Source organism: Chiloscyllium plagiosum, unplaced genomic scaffold (assembly GCF_037043375.1).
Source record: "Chiloscyllium plagiosum isolate Xiang-an unplaced genomic scaffold, Cpla_swu_hap1 HiC_scaffold_24, whole genome shotgun sequence".
NCBI classification, from domain to species: domain Eukaryota; kingdom Metazoa; phylum Chordata; class Chondrichthyes; order Orectolobiformes; family Hemiscylliidae; genus Chiloscyllium; species Chiloscyllium plagiosum.
Window position 1 is genome coordinate 19,737,186 of NW_028270162.1, and position 20,711 is coordinate 19,757,896.

The 20,711-nt window shown below is 40.5% G+C and overlaps 1 protein-coding gene across 4 annotated transcripts in view; it reads right to left on the reverse strand.

Moving 5' to 3' along the window:
• Positions 1–14,275, reverse strand: part of hectd4 (HECT domain containing E3 ubiquitin protein ligase 4) — a 295,048-nt gene extending 280,773 nt beyond the window's left edge. For 2 of the 4 annotated variants that reach the window (XM_087999963.1, XM_087999965.1), the window contains exon 1: positions 13,763–14,275. In XM_087999963.1, the coding sequence (XP_087856089.1) occupies positions 13,763–13,933 (171 nt within the window). In that variant the 5' untranslated portion in view covers positions 13,934–14,275. The remainder of the gene's footprint in view (positions 1–13,762) is intronic. The other 2 variants (XM_087999964.1, XM_087999962.1) reach the window with 1 other exon arrangement.
• Between the last annotated feature and the right edge of the window lie 6,436 nt (positions 14,276–20,711).

The window sequence follows — 20,711 nt, forward strand, 5'->3', positions numbered from 1 at the left end:
CACTCTGACATGTCTTGCAGTGGTTACCATGACATGGTTGCACAGTGTTGTGCCGATGTTGTCCTGAAGGCTGGGCAGTTTGCTGCGAACAATCATTTAAGGTTTGGCAGTTGTTTAAAGCGAGAAGTGGAGGCATAGGGGAAGTCTTGGTAGGTGATAATCCTCATCAATAATGTGTTGCAGGCCACAAAGAACATGGCGTGGTTTCTCCTCTCCCAGGAAGTACTGGACAACAAAGTCTACCTTATCATATACATCCCGTGTCTGTCTCCTGAGGTGATCATTATGATTTCTCAGTGCGCCACATCAGAACTGGTAATCGAGGAGTTGAGCATAATACCCTATTCTTATGAGGGCATCCTTGAGCACCTTCAGGTGTCCATTGCATTCTTCCTCACCTGAATAGATCCTGTGTATGCATAGGGCTTATCTGCAGGGCATGGCTGCTTTAATATGTCTGGGGTGGAAGCTAGAGAACTGCAGGTTATCCACAGGTTTGCGGTAGAGTGAAGTGCTGAGGTGCTCGTCCTTGACAGAAATACGTATGCCCAAGAATGAGACAGATACTAAAGTGTAGTCCATGGTAAATCTGATGGTGGGACGAAGCTTGTTGATATCACTGTGCAGTTGTTTCAGTGCCTCCTCGCCATAGGTCCTGAGGAATAAAATGTTGATAATATAACTGGTATATAGTGTTGGTTGGAGTTCCTGTGCAGCAAAGAAGTCTTGTTTGAACTTGTGCATGAAAATGTTGGCATATTAGTGTGTAAATTTGGTCCCCATGGCTGTTCCACGTGTCTGGATGAAGAACTGGTTGTCAAAAGGTGAAAATGATATGGTTGAGGATGAAGCGGATGAGTTGTAGGATGGTGCTTGGAGTTTGGAAGTTGCTGGTATTGAGTACTGAGGCTGTTGCAGTGATGCCGTCATGCTGGTGTGGAGTGCTGAAACGTCCATTGTGACAAGCAATGTTCTGGCAGATGATGCAGCCACCGCGCACTAGAAATATTGGAGAGTCTACAGCTTGGTACATTACAAGTTGATCAGTGGTTTCCTTTTTGTCGAGCTTCCATCTGTACATGAAGTGTATGCTTTCTCTTCCTTCCCCACCACTTTACCATTCATCTAATGACCCACTAGATGAGTGCCACACATTACAACAGTAACATTATATAGAATTTCATGATGTCAATAACTTCCTTTCCCCATACGAAAACAGGGCACAAGTACATCCCGGAGCAATGTACTAATCTCTTAAAGAAGCTGCAAAACTTTGACCACGATCTCAAGCAAAAGGGTTATGATCAGATACTTGTCACAGAAGAAAAACATAAGAAAAGCATATGGCATTACTTGTGTTTATGGAGGAACAGAATATGAAAACAAAACAATCATGATTGAACTTTCAAATTCGATGGGCAGGCATCAGCTGCAATATTACGGATAGGTCTGAGCTCCATATTGGAAAGATGTAAAGGTGTTAATAAAAGACAGGATTTAATCAGGTGGTTACTAGAGATGAGGAATTTAATTTAGGAGAGGATGGAAAAGTTAGGACTCTTGTCCCTTGAACTGAAAATGTTTAGAAGTAACCTAATGGAGATTTAAGGTAACAAAAAGGTTTTGATAGAATAGATGAGAAAACTACTTCCACTAAGTGGACAAATAAATAAGCCATGGATTCAAAATCATGGACACAAGATCTAAAGAGGAGGTGATGATTATTTTTCCATCAATATGGAACATTTTACTTGAAAAGGTGGTGGAACCCAAATTCTGTCAGGAAAAATAATATACTGTATATACTCGTATATAGGTGGAGTTTTGAAGACTTTTTTTAAAGCTGTAATTAGAGGTTGACTTATACACGAGGTATTGTTTTTGAGGGGATGACATTCATGTTTGGCATGTATCAAAAAAATGGAGAAACAACAACCAGAATTCTACATGAAATAATGAACAAAAGGAAAAATTATGGTCATTATTGAATGTAGAAAATAACTGTCTCCATTTTGCCTGTTCTGGTAGAATGGTACTGTTGTAACGTGTTCCAGTTACCAGTAAAGTGCATGCATGTCTACACATATGTACAAAAGTTAATAGGCATACCAGCAGGTGGTCAGGCCATCTACTGGGGGTATTTGCATGTACAAGTCAAACATATGTATGTAAATATCAGAAATAAATATATACACACAGTATATATAGTTATCAACACTCAATTCCACGATTTGAAACTCTCGTTGCGCAAATATATTCTGGTGTGCATAACGCAAGCATTGTATTTGAATCAAAAATGTGCAAACCATGCCCTTTAAGGCTGCATATATGGTCAGGAAAAGATCCCTGAAAAACTATGGTTGATTTATACATGAGGTATATGAAAAATACTAGACTTTTTGGCCAAAAGAAGAGGTTGATTTATACATGAGATTGACCTATACAGGAGAATATATGGTATTAACTGCACATTATTCCAGGATTATGTTTGAATGTAAAGAAAACCTCCAGTTTCTTTTCTCTACTGCAAGCCATCTTAAATCACAATTGCCATGCAAGGAGCTCATGAATTTCATTGTCACAGCGATCAAGACAATCCAATAGCAGCCAGATCTCTCCCTCCCTTCCATTAACTCAACTGGTCTAATATTTTGATGCTCATTCAAGCTTAACCCTTGAACTCACATCTCTCCTATCCCTGAAGTGACCGTGTCCACAGGATCCATCTCCAGCTCCTACTAATCAAGTAAGATTCCCTCCTAGGTCCCAATGTAACCCAATATTGTAAATGCTTCTCTTTTTAGGTTAAAAATCACAACACCAGGTTATAGTCCAACAGGTTTAATTGGAAGCACACTAGCTTTCGGAGCGACGCTCCTTCATCAGGTGATTGAAGGAGCGTCGCTCCGAAAGCTAGTGTGCTTCCAATTAAACATGTTGGACTATAACCTGGTGTTGTGAGATTTTTAACTTTGTACACCCCAGTCCAACACCGGCATCTCCAAATCATCTCTTTTTAGGTTTTGCCTCTTTCCTTTAAATTTGCTTGCCTTTATTCTCTCCTCAGGGAGAAAGTGAGGACTGCAGATGCTGGAGATCAGAGCTGAAAATGTGTTGCTGGAAAAGCGCAGCCGGTCAGGTAGCATCCAAGGAGGAGAATCGACGTTTCGGGCATGCGCCTGAAGAAGGGCTCATGCCCGAAACGTCGATTCTCCTGCTCCTTGGATGCTGCCTGACCTGCTGCGCTTTTCCAGCAACACATTTTCAGCTTTATTCTCTCCTCAAACAACTAAACCTTGACCTTTGTGACCTTATGAAGTGTTGCCCCATCTCTAATCTCTCTTTCCTCTACAAAGTCATTGAACCTGATGTCACTTCCAAATTTAGTTTCCATCTTCTCCAGAAACACGTTTGAATCAATCCAAACAAGTTTCCACTCCACAGTATTGAAAATCTCACACATCACCGTGATATCCTATGTCTGTGACAAAGATAAATTTTCCCTCTTCAACCTATCTACAGTCTTTTCGGCACAGTTGACTAAACCATCCTTCTCTTCCAATGCTTTTCCATCACCATCTGCCAGATAGGAAAGGCCATACCATCTTCCATCCTTATCTAATCATATCCAGGGAATCACTTGCAATGGTTTTTCTTCCCATCTCCCGATTAACCCTGCCATTCTAAAGAATTTGTTCAGTGCTTTCTCCTGTTTCTAATCCACATGATGCCCCTTAACATCTTAAAAAGTACATTAATTTTCACATCCAGTTCTGTCTTATCACCATCCTCTTAACTCCTCCACTTTTACTGTATTATTAGAAAACGAACCCAAATTCCAGTACTGGATGAGTGAAAATGGTCAGTTAAACACTAAGAGTGAAGTCATTACTTACGGTCCCTCATCTTAACTCCACTCATTAGCTGCCAACTCTCTTCCCCTCCCTGGCAACAGTTTGAGGTTAATATGTATGATTGCAACCTTACTGAGACATTTGACCATGCAATCAGGTTTTAATCTTGTATTCATACTAACCAAGACTGCCTATTTTCATCTCCATGACTTCACCTACTGCTGAGATTCTCATTCATATCAGTTACCTCTAGACGTTCAAAGCACTCACAGCTGATGACTTAAATTCTCCATTTGTAATCTAGCCATCTAAACCTCTATCACAAATGACAGAAAATTGATGGAATAGCTCAGATCTGGCAGCATCAATAGAAAGAAATCAGAGTTAACATTTTGGGTCCAGTAATCCTTCTTCAGTTGACTGATTTCTCTCAGCCAAACCAGTAGCAGCTCTTCCAGTAATTTTGGTTTTTGTTTGATTTCCAGCATTCACAATTTTTTTTTAAATCAAAAACTCTATTGCTGGTGTCTACAACCAGTGCTTGCTGACCTATGTTAACTCTGTTCAAAAAAACCTTGTCATTTTCCTTGTTTCCAAATTCCTCCACGGACTAGTTCCTTCACTTTTTAAAAAAATTATTCACTCGTGGACTGTGGGCATTGCTACTGGCCAGCATTCATTGCCCATCCCAAGTTGCCCCAAGAAGGTGGCAGTGAACTGTCCTCTTGAATTGCTGCAGCCCACATGTTTTAGGTTGACCCACAATGCCCAGGATTGGCACTCCAGGATTTTGACTCTGACAGTGAAGGAATGACAAGATATTCCCAGTTAGGATGGTAAGTGACTTGGAGAGGAATTTGAAGGTGGTCTTCCCATGTATCTGCTACTCTTGTCCTTCTAGATTGAAATGGTTATGGTTTTTGGAAGGATCTTTGGTGATTTTCTGCAGTGTATCGTGAAGATAGTACATACTACTGAGTGCCAGTAGTGGAGAGAATAGATGCTTGTGGATTTGGTGCCAGTCACGCAAACTGCTTGGTCCTGGATGGTGTCAAGCTTGAGTGTTGTTGGAGCTGTAACTACCCAGGCAAGTGTGGAGTTTTCCATCAAATTCCTGATGTGTGTGTCTTACAGATAGCGGACAAGCTTTGGGGAGACAGGTAGTCAGTTACTCGCCACAGCATTCCTAGCCTCTGACCTGCTCTTGTCGCCACTGTGTTAATGTGGAGAGTCCAGTTCAGTTTCTGTTCAATGGTAACACTCAGGATGATAGTGGGGGATTCAGTGATGGCAACACCACTGAATGTCACGGGGCAGTAGTTAGACTGCCTCTTATTGGTAATGGTCATTGCTTAGGGCTTTTGTGTGATGTAAATGTTACTTGCCATTTGTAAGCCCAAGGCTGGGAATTATAGAGTCAGAGATATACAGCATGGAAACACACCCTTTGGATATTTTTGGTGTACCTGAAGATAGTTGGATCTAATACACTATCCATCTCCTTAGAGATATCCTGGAGTTTAAATGACTGACTTCCACAACCATCCTCCTGTGTGCCAGGTATTAATCAAACAAGCCAATATTTTGCCCCTTGATAACCAATGATTCCAATTTTGCTGGAGCCTTTGATGCCGCACTCTGTTGAATGCAGCCTTGATGTCATCAGCTGTCACTCTCACCTCACCTCTGGAAATCAGCTCTTTTGTCCGCATTTGAACCAAGGCTGTAATAAGGTCTGGAGCTAGGTGGCACTATCAGAACCAAAACTGGGCTTCACTGAATAGGTGCTGCTTGATACCACTAGTGATGACAACTACCATCACTTTACTGATGATCAAGAGTAGACTGATGGGATATTAATTGGTTGCATTGGACTTGACCTGCTTTTTATGTACAGGGCATAGCTGGGCAATTTTCCACATTAAGTAGATGCCAGTATTATAATCTACTTATTACAATAGCAAGTGGATGGAATTACAGGAAGAAGTTGGGTTGGGGAGTAGCAAGTTCGAGGTCACGAGTCTTCAGTACTATTGCTGGAATATTGGCGTGGCCCATAGCCTCTACAGTTTCTAGTGCCTCCAACCTTGTTTTGCTGTCATCTGGAGTGAACAGAATTTGAAGACTGGTATCTATAATGCTTAGGATCACTGAAGGAGACAAAAATGGATCATCCACTTGGCACTTCTGGCTGAAGACTGTTGCGAATGCTTTAGCCTTATCTTTTGCACTGATGTATTGGGCTCTTCCATTATTAAGGATGGGGATATTTCTGGAACCACCTCCTCCAGTGAGTTGTTTGCCTCTCTGATCTTCTCTAGAACCACTATATTCAGATAGAATATATAATTCAGAAAAAAGTATGACTTCTTGAGCATCTCCAGTTTTAATTGCTCCATTAATGGGATCAAATTCCTGGGAGTTTCTTCAGGGTTCCTTTCTTATTCTCACTAACTCTTATTACATGAAACAATCACTTAACAGAATCTTTTGTTGTTGTTTGTGTTATAGCACTTCCTGCAGGTAGGCAAGATTACACAAATATCAAGTGAAAAGACTCAGTAAATTGTAACAGCTCATCTGATTTCAAGACAAAGCCCAATCAGATCAAAACAGCATGTTAAATATGAACCAATGCAAGAATAAAAGCTTCTTTTCCAAAGGAATACAATTACTTGGCAACATATGGCTTATGCAATAATGTTTCAAACAAAATCAGAACAGAGAAACATGGAAAAAGTGGGTACTGTTACAACCAAGATGGGAAGAGTGCACTTTTGTTCTCTAGTCCCACGACTCCATGATTTTACTCAGTTCCTAATATGGTCAACTGTATCCCTTCTTTATTATTAGGACCATATATATTTGTATTTGGAGAATGTTGTACAGTAAAACCAATTTTATTTTTAAAAAGAAATGTGGAACTTTGTGATATTCACTTATTTAATTATGCAAGAGCATATAATTTCTAGAGAAACTGGATCAAAACTTTTCAAACTTGAGCTGGCACCAAGTGTTGTTGGATTAAAACTGCCCGGCAACAAAATCTGGAAGAGTGTGGAGTTGGAGTTCATCATAGAACTGAGAAGACAGCAGTTACACTCAGACCTCTAAACACCTGAAAACCAATCTTTCTTGCCTGGATCAAAAGAAAACTAGCAGTAAAAGACACTGACTAGAGCTTCCAATTCATGCAACAACTTAGGTACAAATGACCAGCCAACGAATATCGTACAGTTGATGTTGCGCTATAATTGCCAACAAACTGAGAAAGTCACCTCATTCTGCTGATTGCAGTTGGATTCTCGATCTACAGAATTTGTTTTTTGACTACATTTTCCACACAACTGTCTTGTTTCCCCTCTTTATGTATGAATGTGCTGGGATTTTTAAAGAGGGTATCTTTTAAATTTGCATATTAGTAACTAATTATTTGGTTTTGCCAATCATTACGAATTAATCCTTGAGCAAGACGTTAGTTTTTATTTCTTGTTTATTGACGCAACCTAGTGAGAATTTTTCCTGGTTGGTGGTCAGTCAGGTTAAATTAACCATTTTAGTAATTAAACTGGTCATTTATGCTTTTGCGACAGCTCATGGAATAGCAGGACCTGATTTTCAGCAATATTTCCATCTGTTATCGCACCAAGTTAAACTAAAAATTTTCTTTTAAAATCTATTGTTAATAACCACAAAATTGATTTATTATGGCACAACATTTATTCCAATAGAGTTGGAACGTTCAGATCTGGCATACGTAGACAGGCCACAAGACACATCCAGTTGTTTCTAGGATCTTGGCAGATGCAACTCGCTCAGGAAACAATATTGAGAAGTCTTCCAGTCACAACAGATGACATTCAGGTTTCACATTGAATTCGCAATGATGTGGCTTCAGAAACAAGAGAGATGAGCTTTGCAGGCTAGTCTTCAGTAGATTTCCCCAAATAAAAATTAAGACAAACTCCAACTACCTGCAGAACACTCTTCAAACAAGACAGTTGGGACACACATAAAATGACTTCCAGAAAATGATTTCAACAATTTGCTGAAATTATGCGGTTCCAAGAAATGCTCATTCAAAAGTTTCAATATGTAGCTTCACTGATCCTTTACAAAACAAAATATCCAGGTATGTCCAAAGAATTTGAAATAAATCTATTTTCTCAATTCTTCAAAATGAAAGCCCTCAAAACTATTAAACATAAAGCCTTCATAGCATTAACAGCAATTTTAAAGTTTCCATACAACCAAAAGTGGCAAATACTTTGAAGTTAACATTAGACTTCCTTTTGGTTATTTTCTATTACTAGGAGAAAGTGAGGACTGCAGATGCTGGAGATCAGAGCTGAAAAATGTGTTGCTGGAAAAGCGCAGCAGGTCAAGCAGCATCCAAGGAGCAGGAGAATCGACGTTTCGGGCATAAGTCCTGAAGAAGGGCTTATGCCCGAAACGTCGATTCTCCTGCTCCTTGGATGCTGCCTGGCCTGCTGCGCTTTTCCAGCAACACATTTTTCAGCTCTGATCTCCAGCATCTGCAGTCCTCACTCTCTCCTGGTTGATTTTAACCTACTGCAAATCCTCTTGCAAGGATGCCTTCCTTCAAGAAGCTCTCTTCCTCCCTCTACAAGGATTTCAGTGAGTACCTCTCTCACTGCAGCCCCCAGGTTTTAAATATCGATTCCTGAAGAAGGGCTTATGCCCGAAACGTCGATTCTTCTGCTCCTTGGATGCTGCCTGATCTGCTACACTTTTCCAGCAACACATTTTTCAGCTATTTTCTATTACTGCTAAGATTGTGGACCAATACATTTCTGCAAAGTCAAAGTCAACAAACAACTGCAGCATTTCAGTTTTATATTCAGGTAGCACATGCAAAACAGGATGAAGTCCATACAGTACAAAGGACATGACCATACTGGATCTGATTCACACTATGCCTGTGTAAAGGAGAAAAAGGTGTCGCCAATTAACTAAGGGTGCCTGCACTGCCATCTGGAAAAACCTACTTCCAATTTACAATAATAGACTGAGATTAGATTCATCTAAAGTTCCAATAGATGATTAAATGAAATAGCAATCAGATAATCATAAGCAGTTTTGGCAAGGTAAAATTAAATTAATCCGCATGATTTTCTTCTCATTTGTGACTGCCGCCTCAGGCCCCACTTACATGAGTTTAATATATAGTAACCTTCTGTCTGTTGCACACGTACCAAGGACAGGGCAGTGATTCCTCAGGGCCTGCTTTTTATCTCCTTTTTGGGTCTCTGTCTCCTTCATCCATTTTCTATTTTCTTTAAACCTTGTCATGGTCACACAGGATGTTGAAAGTTCGACTCAAGGTGGTCATCCCAATTCCAGAGAACATAGAATATTCCAATCAAAAGGAAGATTATTTAAGATAACTGTTTACCTTCTCCAATGACAGATTCCCTTACCTCCCATCCTTGCTGTTTCACCAATCATATTTCTGTATCTGGAGAATCAACAATAGCAGGGGGAGCATGTCACTGGAAAACAAGACCGACAATATTTGTGGCAGCACGGCTGGCTCAGTGGTTAGCACTGCTGCCTAGCAGCACCAGGGTCCCAGGTTCGATTCCAGCCTCGGGTGACTGCCTGTCTGTGTAGAGTTTGCACACTCCACCAGTGTCTGCTTGGGTTTCCTCAGGGTGCTCCAGTTTCCTCCCACAGTCCAAAGATGTGCAGGTCGGGTAAATTGCCCATAGTGTTAGGTGCATTAGTCAGAGGGAAATGGGTCTGGGCGGACTGGTAGGGAATCTAATCTAATCTAAGATATCAAGTTGACAGAATTTGTAAGTGGTGTAGCAACTCCTCTCTGATCTGTACCCCACATTTACTCACTACTCCACTAAATAAACTGGACATTGTTTTCCCACTCCTTTGTCTCTGATTCTCCAAACCCTTACTGGAGAAGTATGTATCGGACAGGAGTAATGTTTTTAAATTTATCACCATCTTTATTTTCTCTTGGGTTACTGGCTATGTTTCAGAAGCTAATTCACTAGTTATGCCTGTTCAATTTGTACTCTACTCCTTCAGTTGCCAGGCAGCAGGCTCTGGAATTCTCTTTTTACCTCTCTACTTCATTTTTCTCCCTTAAAACACTCCTTCAGCAGCTCCCACTTTAATCATGCTTTTGGTCATCTGACCAAATACTCCCACCATTTGGCTAGGTGTTTATACAGTATTCTGAAGCTAGAGTATTTTATTACCTTAAACAGTTACACTAATTGTTACTGACTGCCAAAATGTTCTGCGCTGGAAAATCTTATTCAGATAACAGGCTGGAAAATCTTATTCAGGTAGCAACATACACTATAACATCAGACTCCAAAGCAAAGTAATACCATCTCTAAACCAATATATTCTAATTATGTAGCTACTAAGAGACGTTCAGTTTTCAGTTATAATTTCTGATGACAGGTGTTACAACGCTCACAAGAAACAAAACCAATCCAGGTCTGATTATACCAAAACTAGAAATCGCTTCAGAAATTCAGCAGGTCAGACAGCATCTGTGGGGAAAAAAGCAGAGTTAACATTTTGAGTCCAATGAAGAGTCACCAGACTCAATATTGGCTCTGCTTTCTTCTTGGAAAAGCGCAGCAGGTCAGACAGCATCCAGGGAACAGGAGAATCGACGTTTCGGGCATAAGCCCTTCTTCAGGAATCAGGCTTATGCCCGAAACGTCGATTCTCCTGTTCCCTGGATGCTGTCTGACCTGCTGCGCTTTTCCAGCAACACATTTCCAGCTCTGATCTCCCTCATCTGCAGACCTCACTTTCTCCTCTGCTTTCTTCTTGCAGATCCTGCCAGATCTGCTGCCCTTCTCTAGCAATTTCTCTTTTTGTTTCATATCCCCAGTATCTGCAGTTCTTTATTTTATTTTAGGTATGATTATACTTTGGGGCAAAAATAGCAGTGCAATTCTTCATTAAAGGAATGCTCAGAATTTCTGAATGTATTACTTTTAAACTCAATGCTTTATGCAAGTATGCAAACGATTAACAAAATTCACTCATCACAAGAACCAGAATGATCAAACCCCAACAAATATGTGCAGCCAACAATTCTGAAATTCCATTTAACTAAATTCAGAACACAGGATATAGCAGAACCAAGGTAAAAATCAATTTAAATACCTTTTTTGTTCAAATTTTTTTTAATGGCAGCAAAGCTGAGATACCTTTCTTCTGACAACCTGCCAGCACTTACTATCCATGTTTACAAATGAAGAAAGAAAGGAATTTTGTGAAGAGTTTTATCAGAGAGCAATAGGCAGCACTGGGATTGTATGAAAGTTGGGGAAAAAAACACTTATGAAGGAAAGTGAGAGAAAAAAAATTCATGATGATGAATGGGCAAATATTTGTGTGCTGATCTGGAAATACAGAAAAGGCTTTCTTGTAAAAGTGAGCTCAAGGAACAAACACGGCAGACAAGTTTGACATAAACTCAGGGCGAACTCTAGTCAGTACTTTTTAAAATATTTATCAAAATTTATCGAGAGAATAATTTATCAGCCGCGATCATAAATGATGGATCAGGCGCAAAGGGGCAAATGGCTTACTCATGCTCCTAGTTTCTATGTTTCTGCAGAATGGATTTTTTTAAAAATCAAAACAGTAAATTCAAGCCCTTTTATATTAATGCACCCCTCACTATTTCCGATAGCATTGTTATTGAATGCTGATGACTTTGCCTGTAGCTGCCTAGGTCCTAATTAGCTCCAGAATGCCATCCACGTACCTCTCACTCTCTCCTCTCCTTCCTCAAAGTCTTTAAAACTACCTGTATGTGCAAGCATTTGGCAATCTGATCAAATACCTTGTGGCTCAGTGCAATCTTTAGTTTTATAATGCTTGGGATGATTCAAATTAAAGATGTCATATAAATAGCATTTATCACTGTTCTTCTAATTTGTCTGACTGCTTCACCCAAAGTGTTAAGCCAAGACGTGGCCTGACTGTGGATTCCCACGAACAACCATGCCTCATGTAAGTGGCATCCTTCAACAGAGTTGGTAAGTATGAGTTTATTCAACATACCAATTTGATTGTGTTCTCGAAGTCATACGCATACACACTTATTTGAATAGATAAACCCACTGCTGCACTTTCACATGCCAAGTTGAGTGTTGAAACAAATGAGAACAAGCTAACCAAAACTAAATAAGTAACGGACTGAAATTGAACATGCAATCTTTTGGATCTGAACAACTTCATTCGAAACCAATAGTACATTTGCCAACTGAGCATAAAGGAAAACATTCAACTCTTGGGACACTTAGGCAAACTGGTGTTACATTCAATATCAACTTTGACCCATAATTCTTCAGAAATGACACCGAAAACAACTATCTTTTCAGCAAGGAAGGTTGTTTAAATTCGCCAATTTCTTAGTATAAACTTGCTACTGACATTGCAAGTTATTTTCACACATAGAAAGTGTTTCCTCAGTAAATTCAAAATCAACTCTCCCAAATTAAAACATTAATCAATTAAAACATTATTCATATTCAACTGTACTTTTAACTGGGCATTTATCCCAGCTATAATTCTTGCTTCCTTCAGGGTTCAAATCAATCAATTCTCGTACCAAGTTGCTAATTTTATTTCCCTTTTATATACTATTTTCTGTCTCTTGTTGTCACTGTACTTTGCAAAGTCCTTTTCCATGTTTTTGGTTTTTGTGGCAAGATTCATAGAAATATTTTCACTTTTTTAATTCCCCGCTGTACTTCGTTATCTGACAACACAAACCTGAACACTACACTGGGCCAACAGTTCAACTCTGTGACATTTTGCTTTTATCTGAATATTGTAACCTACTTCTCGCAATCATATCGTGCTCGCGGTAAGACATGCGTCACCATGCAGATCGATCACTACTGTATACACAGTATTCGATTTTTGATGCCCATCTCAATCTTCCTCAAAACGACTCAAAAACGCAGAAATTTTAAAAAGTCTTAGTCTTGCCAGTTTCCGATTATATAACACTCGCAGATTAAACCCCAATCCGAATCAACTGTTCTATTTCATTCATGTTTTATTGCTTCCCCTCCATCTCTCTACATGTTATTTCAGATTTAGCTGTGGGGTCACTGATCAACTGCACAATTATGTTATCCTCCACTTGCACGCATTTAAAAGCTAATGGGAGGGGCAATATCATGATCTGGGAAAAATCGTTTAAATATCAGTGCAGTAAATGATCAATGCGATTAGAAAGCAATATTCAAGATGCGGTTTTATGTTCAGTTTTAAGATACCCACCAGTTGCAACAACCCTAATTCCGAAACCGATCCCCACAGGTCAAAACACTGGTTTTATTTTGCCTATTTCGGACTCTCTGACCTGCAAAGCTGAGTGTTGGCATACTGCCGAAATCCCACAATCTTTCATTTTTACAGAACGTGTATTATTCCGCATTCGCTTTATTCGGTTTTACCTTGGGGCGGGTGGGGGAGACTGGATCAGCGCGAATCATTCCCAAGCAACCCAGCTGCTCCAAGGGATTGAAGGAAATAAAGGGGCCGCGGTCTGTCACCGCATCAAAGCCACTCAACAGGGCTCCTGTGTCTCAGTGGCTTAACGGGAGTTTGTCCTAACCTGAATTAGTCACTCAGACCAAGGTGAGACGGTCTGACATTAGTTTTTCACCATATAGACATTTTATACATTTTAATAACTGTCTCCATCTTGCTCGCAGTTATTAGACTGCGTCAAAGTCCGGGAGTGGTTGGTGCCTCGGGCCAACCAGGGACAGCTTGTCAGTGAATTGCAGTATTTCTCCGGGTGGTGGTTCCTGTCAAACGGACACACAAGCAATAAACAACAGGTCAGGAGGTTAGCTTTGGGTGCGGGAGTGGCTCACCTCCTGTTCGTTCTCCCCAGGCTCGGCTGAAACCCCGATCTCAGTTGGTAGCTCCACCAGGTCGGTCACTCTGATTAGGCCGTCGTGCAGGAAAAGCGTCTCCTCTTTCACCGAGAGCCACTGGGCCGAATCGGCCGCAGCTGCGGCCGCCACTGCAGCCGCCGCCGCCATGGCTCCCGAGGGCCGGCGCCAACACACGGACAGCGCGCTACCGCCTCACACCGCCGCCATTGCAACCCGTCGATCTCTTCAGCCCCTCAGCAGGGAAATGTTTATAACAGAGGGAGAGAAAAGGGGGAAGAACACCCCAGCAACCAGAAAGGGGAGGAGAGCGGGCGGGGCAACTGGGGAGGGTGGGGGAGGCTCAAACACAGTCAACCCCTCCGAGGATAAACTGCCGAGAGCGCGGGGGAGGAGAGGGTTGCTGGCGGCCGCTTGGATAGGGCTGGGTCTTGGTCCCTCACTCAGTGACAGTCGGAGCGGCGCCGCTTTCACACCCAGCGGCCGTCAGCGCTCACACTGACGCCATATTGGACAGATAAGGGACAGTCCCCAAAATGCACCGCGTCACGCACGGCGGCGCGCACAGCCGGCAATCCACCAGCAGGGGGCAATGGCCAGTCGGGGCTCTTCCACCAGCAGGGGCTTCACCCACTGCAGAAAGGCTGACACCCGAGATGTCGGACAGGATTGTACGGGGGGGGGGGGCAGGCGGGGTACTTCATCATTGGCATGGTTTCACGTGGGGACAAAAAAGGAATCCAGGAAAACTACTCATCCGGGAGGTGCACGGGGAGACCGATTAACCAACAGCTGGGAAATCAAAGTAGAATGGTATAAAAACAGAAAGAAGGACCCGTGAGAAAGGGGGCCAATCTTCCCAGGAATGGGCAGAAGAATCGGATGAAATTCATCACAAAAATGAAAGTATACACCAGTGGCGAATCTGTAGGGAAAGTAGGGGCAACCCAATAGGGAATAGGCTTACATCAAAGAACAATTAAAAGCGGGAGGCTAACAATCCCCGGAGTGTTTGACGCTTTGGACACGATTCATGGGCAAAGAGATGTTCATTAAATAGCGAGAATACGTAACACAACAGTGCACAGCAGAATTGACACACCAAGACAACTCACAATAATATACAAGAATGCAGTCAGCCGGGGCTGGGGTTGGGAGATGTCACACCATAAAATACTTCGCAGGGAAAGGAGTAAATAAACGATTATAGGAATATTCCACTATGGTAATAAAATAATACAAACTGAATAACAAAAACAAAGTGCTGGAGGAACTCAGTGGGTTGGCAATATCTGTGGAGAGAAAAGAAGATTTGCCTTTTCAGCTTTCATTTCAGATTTCAAGCAGCTGCGGTGTCTTGCTTTTATTTGAGCATATAACTGTGGGTGTCATCATTAGTGTGCAGAGTTCGGGCTTTGGGCAATAGAGGAGCTACCAACGTGTTCACACATTGAACCCCTCCAGTATCAGGATAATAATATTGCATACTTTTTTGTGTTACCAAGGTACAGTATCCATCACTTAGAAGAGGATCAGTAATAAACATAAGTACAGAGGAATATATACATTGCTACCAATGTCAGTAAAACACAAGACCGGAGGCAACAGTAGGAATCGCCATCAGGGCAGTAGCATCAATGAACACGAACTGGAATATTGCAGCAATATGTAAAACAAGAGTCAACACAGGAATGGGAACAGTAACCGAGCATACACAGCAGGAATAAACTATTGGGGAAATAGCAAAAAATTAATTGCTTGCGGAACTCGGCAAGTCTGGCAGCACCCCAATTCCAGCTGTCTTGAAGAGTCACCGGACTCAAAACATTAAATTTGCTTTCTCCCCACAGATGCTGCCATTCCTGTTGATTTTCGCCAGCAATTCCTGTTTTTGTTTTAGGTCTGCAGCATCCACAGTTCTTTATTTCAGTTTGGGGAAATAGCAATATGGCTTTAGAATTGTACGAGGAACATACATTGTACAGAAAGTGGGAAACTACGAATAATAGTGGGAATACAGCATTGAAAACAGCTGAAGATATAAAGAGGAGGAATTGACTGCTCAAAAATAGATATATATTAAGGAGTAGTGGGGAATTTCTTAAAGCAACATTTTGAGATGTAAACCATAGAGAAATATCCATTTCAGAAGAGATAGGGAAGATATAACAGATGACCAATGCATAATATACTAAGGGGAACATATAATGAACCACAAGGATAAAGTGGGACCCAAAGCTATGAGGAAAACCTGCAATCATGAATAAAACATAAGTAAATGTTGAACAGTACAGTTCAGGATCAATGGGGAGAGAACATCTTATAGCACAAAAAGGCTATGGGAATACACTAAAGAGACTGTAGAAAATATGTAGAAATGAAAGTGCATTTTGCAGGAACATTCAGGAAAACGTTAAGGAAGTAATATGGAATAATGAAAGTGAGAGCTCTCAGAATTAAATAATAAAATGGGCAATAAGGAACATAATATGGCTTGGACTAACAAACACAGGGAAATGAGAGATATGCTGCAGGGTCAATGATGTCAGAGGATGGTGGTGTTAGGATGCTGGTCACTGAAAGAGTCACACTCAGTAAAATACAACCCTACTATTTGCATGGTACAAAATGAATAACAAGCAATTGAACTGCGAAAACATGGAACACTGAGCTATTTTGTTAGTTTACAATGCAGGGTGCAGGGTTTTAATTCAAAATAATTAAGCTCAAATTATCTGATCATTCAAAATTGTTAACATTACATTTACACTTTGCTGTGCACCTTAAATCATTAGGTAATTCACAAATTATTTTGTGCAAAATTGACTAGAATAACAAGAATAGACTGTACTTATGGTATTACATGTACATGCGTATTCATTCCTCTATAATTGTGCTTTAGACCTACAAAAACCTCCTGTAATCAGTAATATTTGCAAGAATAATGTCACTGTACCCTCCAATATATAATGTCAAAGGATAATTCACATTATTTTTATTTCATTAATGCATCATATACATGTCCACTTCCAGTGCTAAAATCCCAGAATGTCATGCAATCAAGATAGAATGTTACTTATTTATTAGCTTTGGTAATACATTTTGCATTAGATGACAGTTCACCTCAATTGTTGCAAAACAACAGTTTAGATTATATTTTCATCCTTGCCACCAGGGTATTAAGCAATTGGACTGCAATAAAAATAGACAGGGAGAATCAACATTGGTAATAGAATCTACCTGAATTTTCTCTCATTGAAAATCAATAGTCGAGCAAAATCTTTATCTAACCTTCCAAAAATTACTCAGCATCTTCAATTCTTATGGTTCCTCAGGCTTCCTGTTTCCCTCCACCACCCATCCTAATCCCTCCACCATTACTAAATAAAATTCCAAAAGAACTGCAAATGCTATAAATCAGAAACAAAAACAGAAGTAGCTGGAAGAGCTCAGCAGGTCTTGCAGCATCTGTGAAGAGAAATTAAAGGTAACATTTCAGGTGCAGTGACCCTTCCTCAGACCTGTTCTGAGGAAGGGTCACCTGACCCAAAATGTTAACTCTGATTTCTCTTCACAGATGCTGCCAGACCTGCTCAGCTTTTCCAGCAACTGCTGTTTTTGTGTTTCTCAACCAATACAGTGCTTTCATAAGCCAGGCCTTTCTCTCACATAGCTCATCTCAGCACTTCCAGAACAATCACCCAACTCTTCCCATGCCTCAGCAAATTGCAATAATCCCACATCCAAATGTCATGTGTTGCTAAATTTATCAAGATTCTGTATTCCAAGCCATATAATATCACACTAGTGCTTCTAGATCTATCAATACTCTTTGTTCTGAGCTCCTTCATGTAACCTCACTGACTTCTCATGGATTCAATCAATCCTTAATTCTTTAAATTCCTCAAGCCTTTTCCAGTCTCAAAACTACTTAAGTCCACCCACATGATGGCCTGAAGACTTTCAAGCCTCAGACTTTTGTTTACTGTACACATAAGCCAATTGAATAGCTTTAGGTTTCAACCTTCTCGTTGGAATACTGCAAAATTTTAAGCCCCCCTCCAAGATCTCAGGGACATATCTCAGAGTCTTCTTAGACTCCAAAGTTCTTCTACCCCATAACTCCTAATTATATCAAGGTCCAGCATTCCTGGCATGCCATTCCACATTTCCATATGCACCCTCTATAGTCCTACTAGGCCCAGCCCAATTCCCTCTTCCTCCCTTTCTCCCCTGGCCTAACTTGAGTATCCTCCTGGCTCCATCTTCAGTTTTGACCTTAAAATAAGCTCTCTTCAGAAATGTTCATCTGAGCAAGTGGCAGTTCTATTGGCATTTGCAGCTTATCTGTTCTGCATGTAAGATCTTGAAAGATATGCTTTGAGACAAGATACTGTTACTGTACCAAGGAATAAGAAAAGGCTCTGCTGATTCATTAAAAAGTGTCCTATTCCTAGAAACTATAAAGGAGATATTAACTTCTTTTGGACTAATTCCAAGTTGCCCATTAACTGTTATGGTTTTAATATCATGCCAATGTCCCTTTGTGAATTGCATTACTTGTAAATAAGCCAGAATAGTAATGTAGCCCAGATAATGTATATTATCTGCATAAATCTTTAGGAAATGTACCAGGTGACTTATGTATTCCCTGTTCACAATTACTCTGATCAAGAAGCTACACACATTAAAAGAATTTTTAACAAACAGCGATTTCAGTTCATAATGAATACAGTCTGTTTTTGGAAACTATTAGCAAGCTATTCAAGCATGGGAAGGTGATTGGCTTAAGTTGCAAAACAAATAAAATAACTAGAGACTGATTTTCCTTAATTGGGTGAACACTAAAAAGAAATCTGTTGTATCAGTAAATCAAGGGGTGAATCTGTAAAACAAATGATCACATCATAACCATGATCAAATTAAACTGTAACTTTATTTTCTTTTAAGTCTCTATTCCCTTTGACTCTCTTTTGACTGATTGACTCCCTTGTTAAAGTATCACTCCAGAGGCAGGATCAATAATGTAGCTGTTATGCATGTGTGAATCATGACAGTGAGTTGGTTGAGGTTAGTTGAGAATACTACACGGGAACCAGCTCACTGATTTTCAAATTCACTTAAAAGTTTTTGCATAGTGATCTGGAATATTAATACGTTTTTCATTTTCCAACCCTAGTCCAGAGATTAGTGCAGCCCCTACATGAGATTGATAGACGCACTCATAAATTTGGGATTAAACCTGATACTTAAGTAAAGCAAAAACGTTATCTGAACCCTGCAGTTTGATTTGCCAGTAACCTAGTCACAGTTTGATGAGATAACTCATACATGGCATTTCAGTAATTAAGAAGGAAGTTCAGAATTAATAACCCACATACTTCTGCTGCTTCTCCTGCTTCCTGTTGGATAGTTTTGACACTTGGATTTCTGTCTCTCGTTTGCAGCAGTTAGAGGACAGAGTTAGCCACCACCTGCTGAATCAAGTTTGTTGAGATCTGCATTTTTGCACTTGGAGATTCAGGGTTTTCCTTTAGGTTTATTATGCACAAATTCTATGGGGCCTGTTCTGTTCTCAGTAACCACCAGGATCAGTTTTGTAAGACACTTGTCCTCAGGATGGTTGCCTCCCTGTTGTTATGCAAACATAATGTGCAAAAAAAATCCCTTGTGATTGGTATATGCTCCAGATTCTAGAACCTCAGCATTATTTTTAATCTTGACAATCACTACGACAGTAGTATATTGACCAATCACAATACACAAAACACCTCTGATGGTCAGTGATCTCATTGCAATGTCACAATCACATGTACTCAAATGCAAGTACTCATGTACTCAACACTAAACAATATTAGGGCTGATCATTGCTTTTTGGAATATCTTGTTGCAAAACATAAAATGACATTACTCTTGGGCCAAGGGATTGCCTGCAGTGACAACAAGTCATGTCGACCAGAGGAGCCAGATATTTATATTGATACAACAAAGCTTGAGGTTGTGTTCTTCATCTCCTTATGCTTGAGCTATTTAAAATAATTCTACACAATGATGATTTGTTCTTACAGCTACAATTTAGTCAGTATAATTTCAGAACCAGATAGAAGAACAATGATGACATTAATATAACACATTTAGCTTTATTGTAAATTTCATGCCAATCATGCCAGTCTTCTGAATATATAGATGGAGTTTTGATAGAAGAAGCCATCATTTATTAGTACCCACTCTTGAGTTATGAATGATGTTGGGCACCAGTCACTTAAAAAGTTCCAAAGTTTCCAGATTGCATATCCAGATATTCTTGGACTTCCAAAAACTCCCAGAACACAGATCCATATTCTCATTTGTCCACATTTTCTTTTATCTATCCTTGTTGCAATACATTTCTGACTGCGTCTCTCCCCTTCTAACCCAATACATGTTGAGCTGAATCTTGTCACACATTGGAAAAGTAACATTTTTGCCATGTTTCATGGATGGTATCTCTCCTCAGATCCAAGATTCTTTTCTTACACAAACATGCCAGACTTACCTCATTAACTAACCACTCCATTAACTAACTCTTACCTGATACTAGTCTGATTTTCCTTTTTGCCCTAAACAGAAATACTCACCGCTACCGAGATATGCTGACCGGCACAGCTGGTCAGGCAGCATCCGAAGAGCAGGAGAATCAATGTTTCGAGCATGAGCTCTTCATCAGGAATGGAGGGGGAGTTGAAGTGTTCGGCCACGGGTGGTAGGTTTGTTTAGTCCAAGAAATGTACTCTGAAATGTTCCACAATTTGGCGTCCTGTTTCCCCAGTGTAGTGGAGACCACATTGAGAGCAACAGACACAGTAGACGACATGTGTGGAGGTGCAGGTAAATTTTTTTTGGATGTAGAAGGATCCTTTGCGGCCTTGGACAGAGGTGAGGGGAGGTC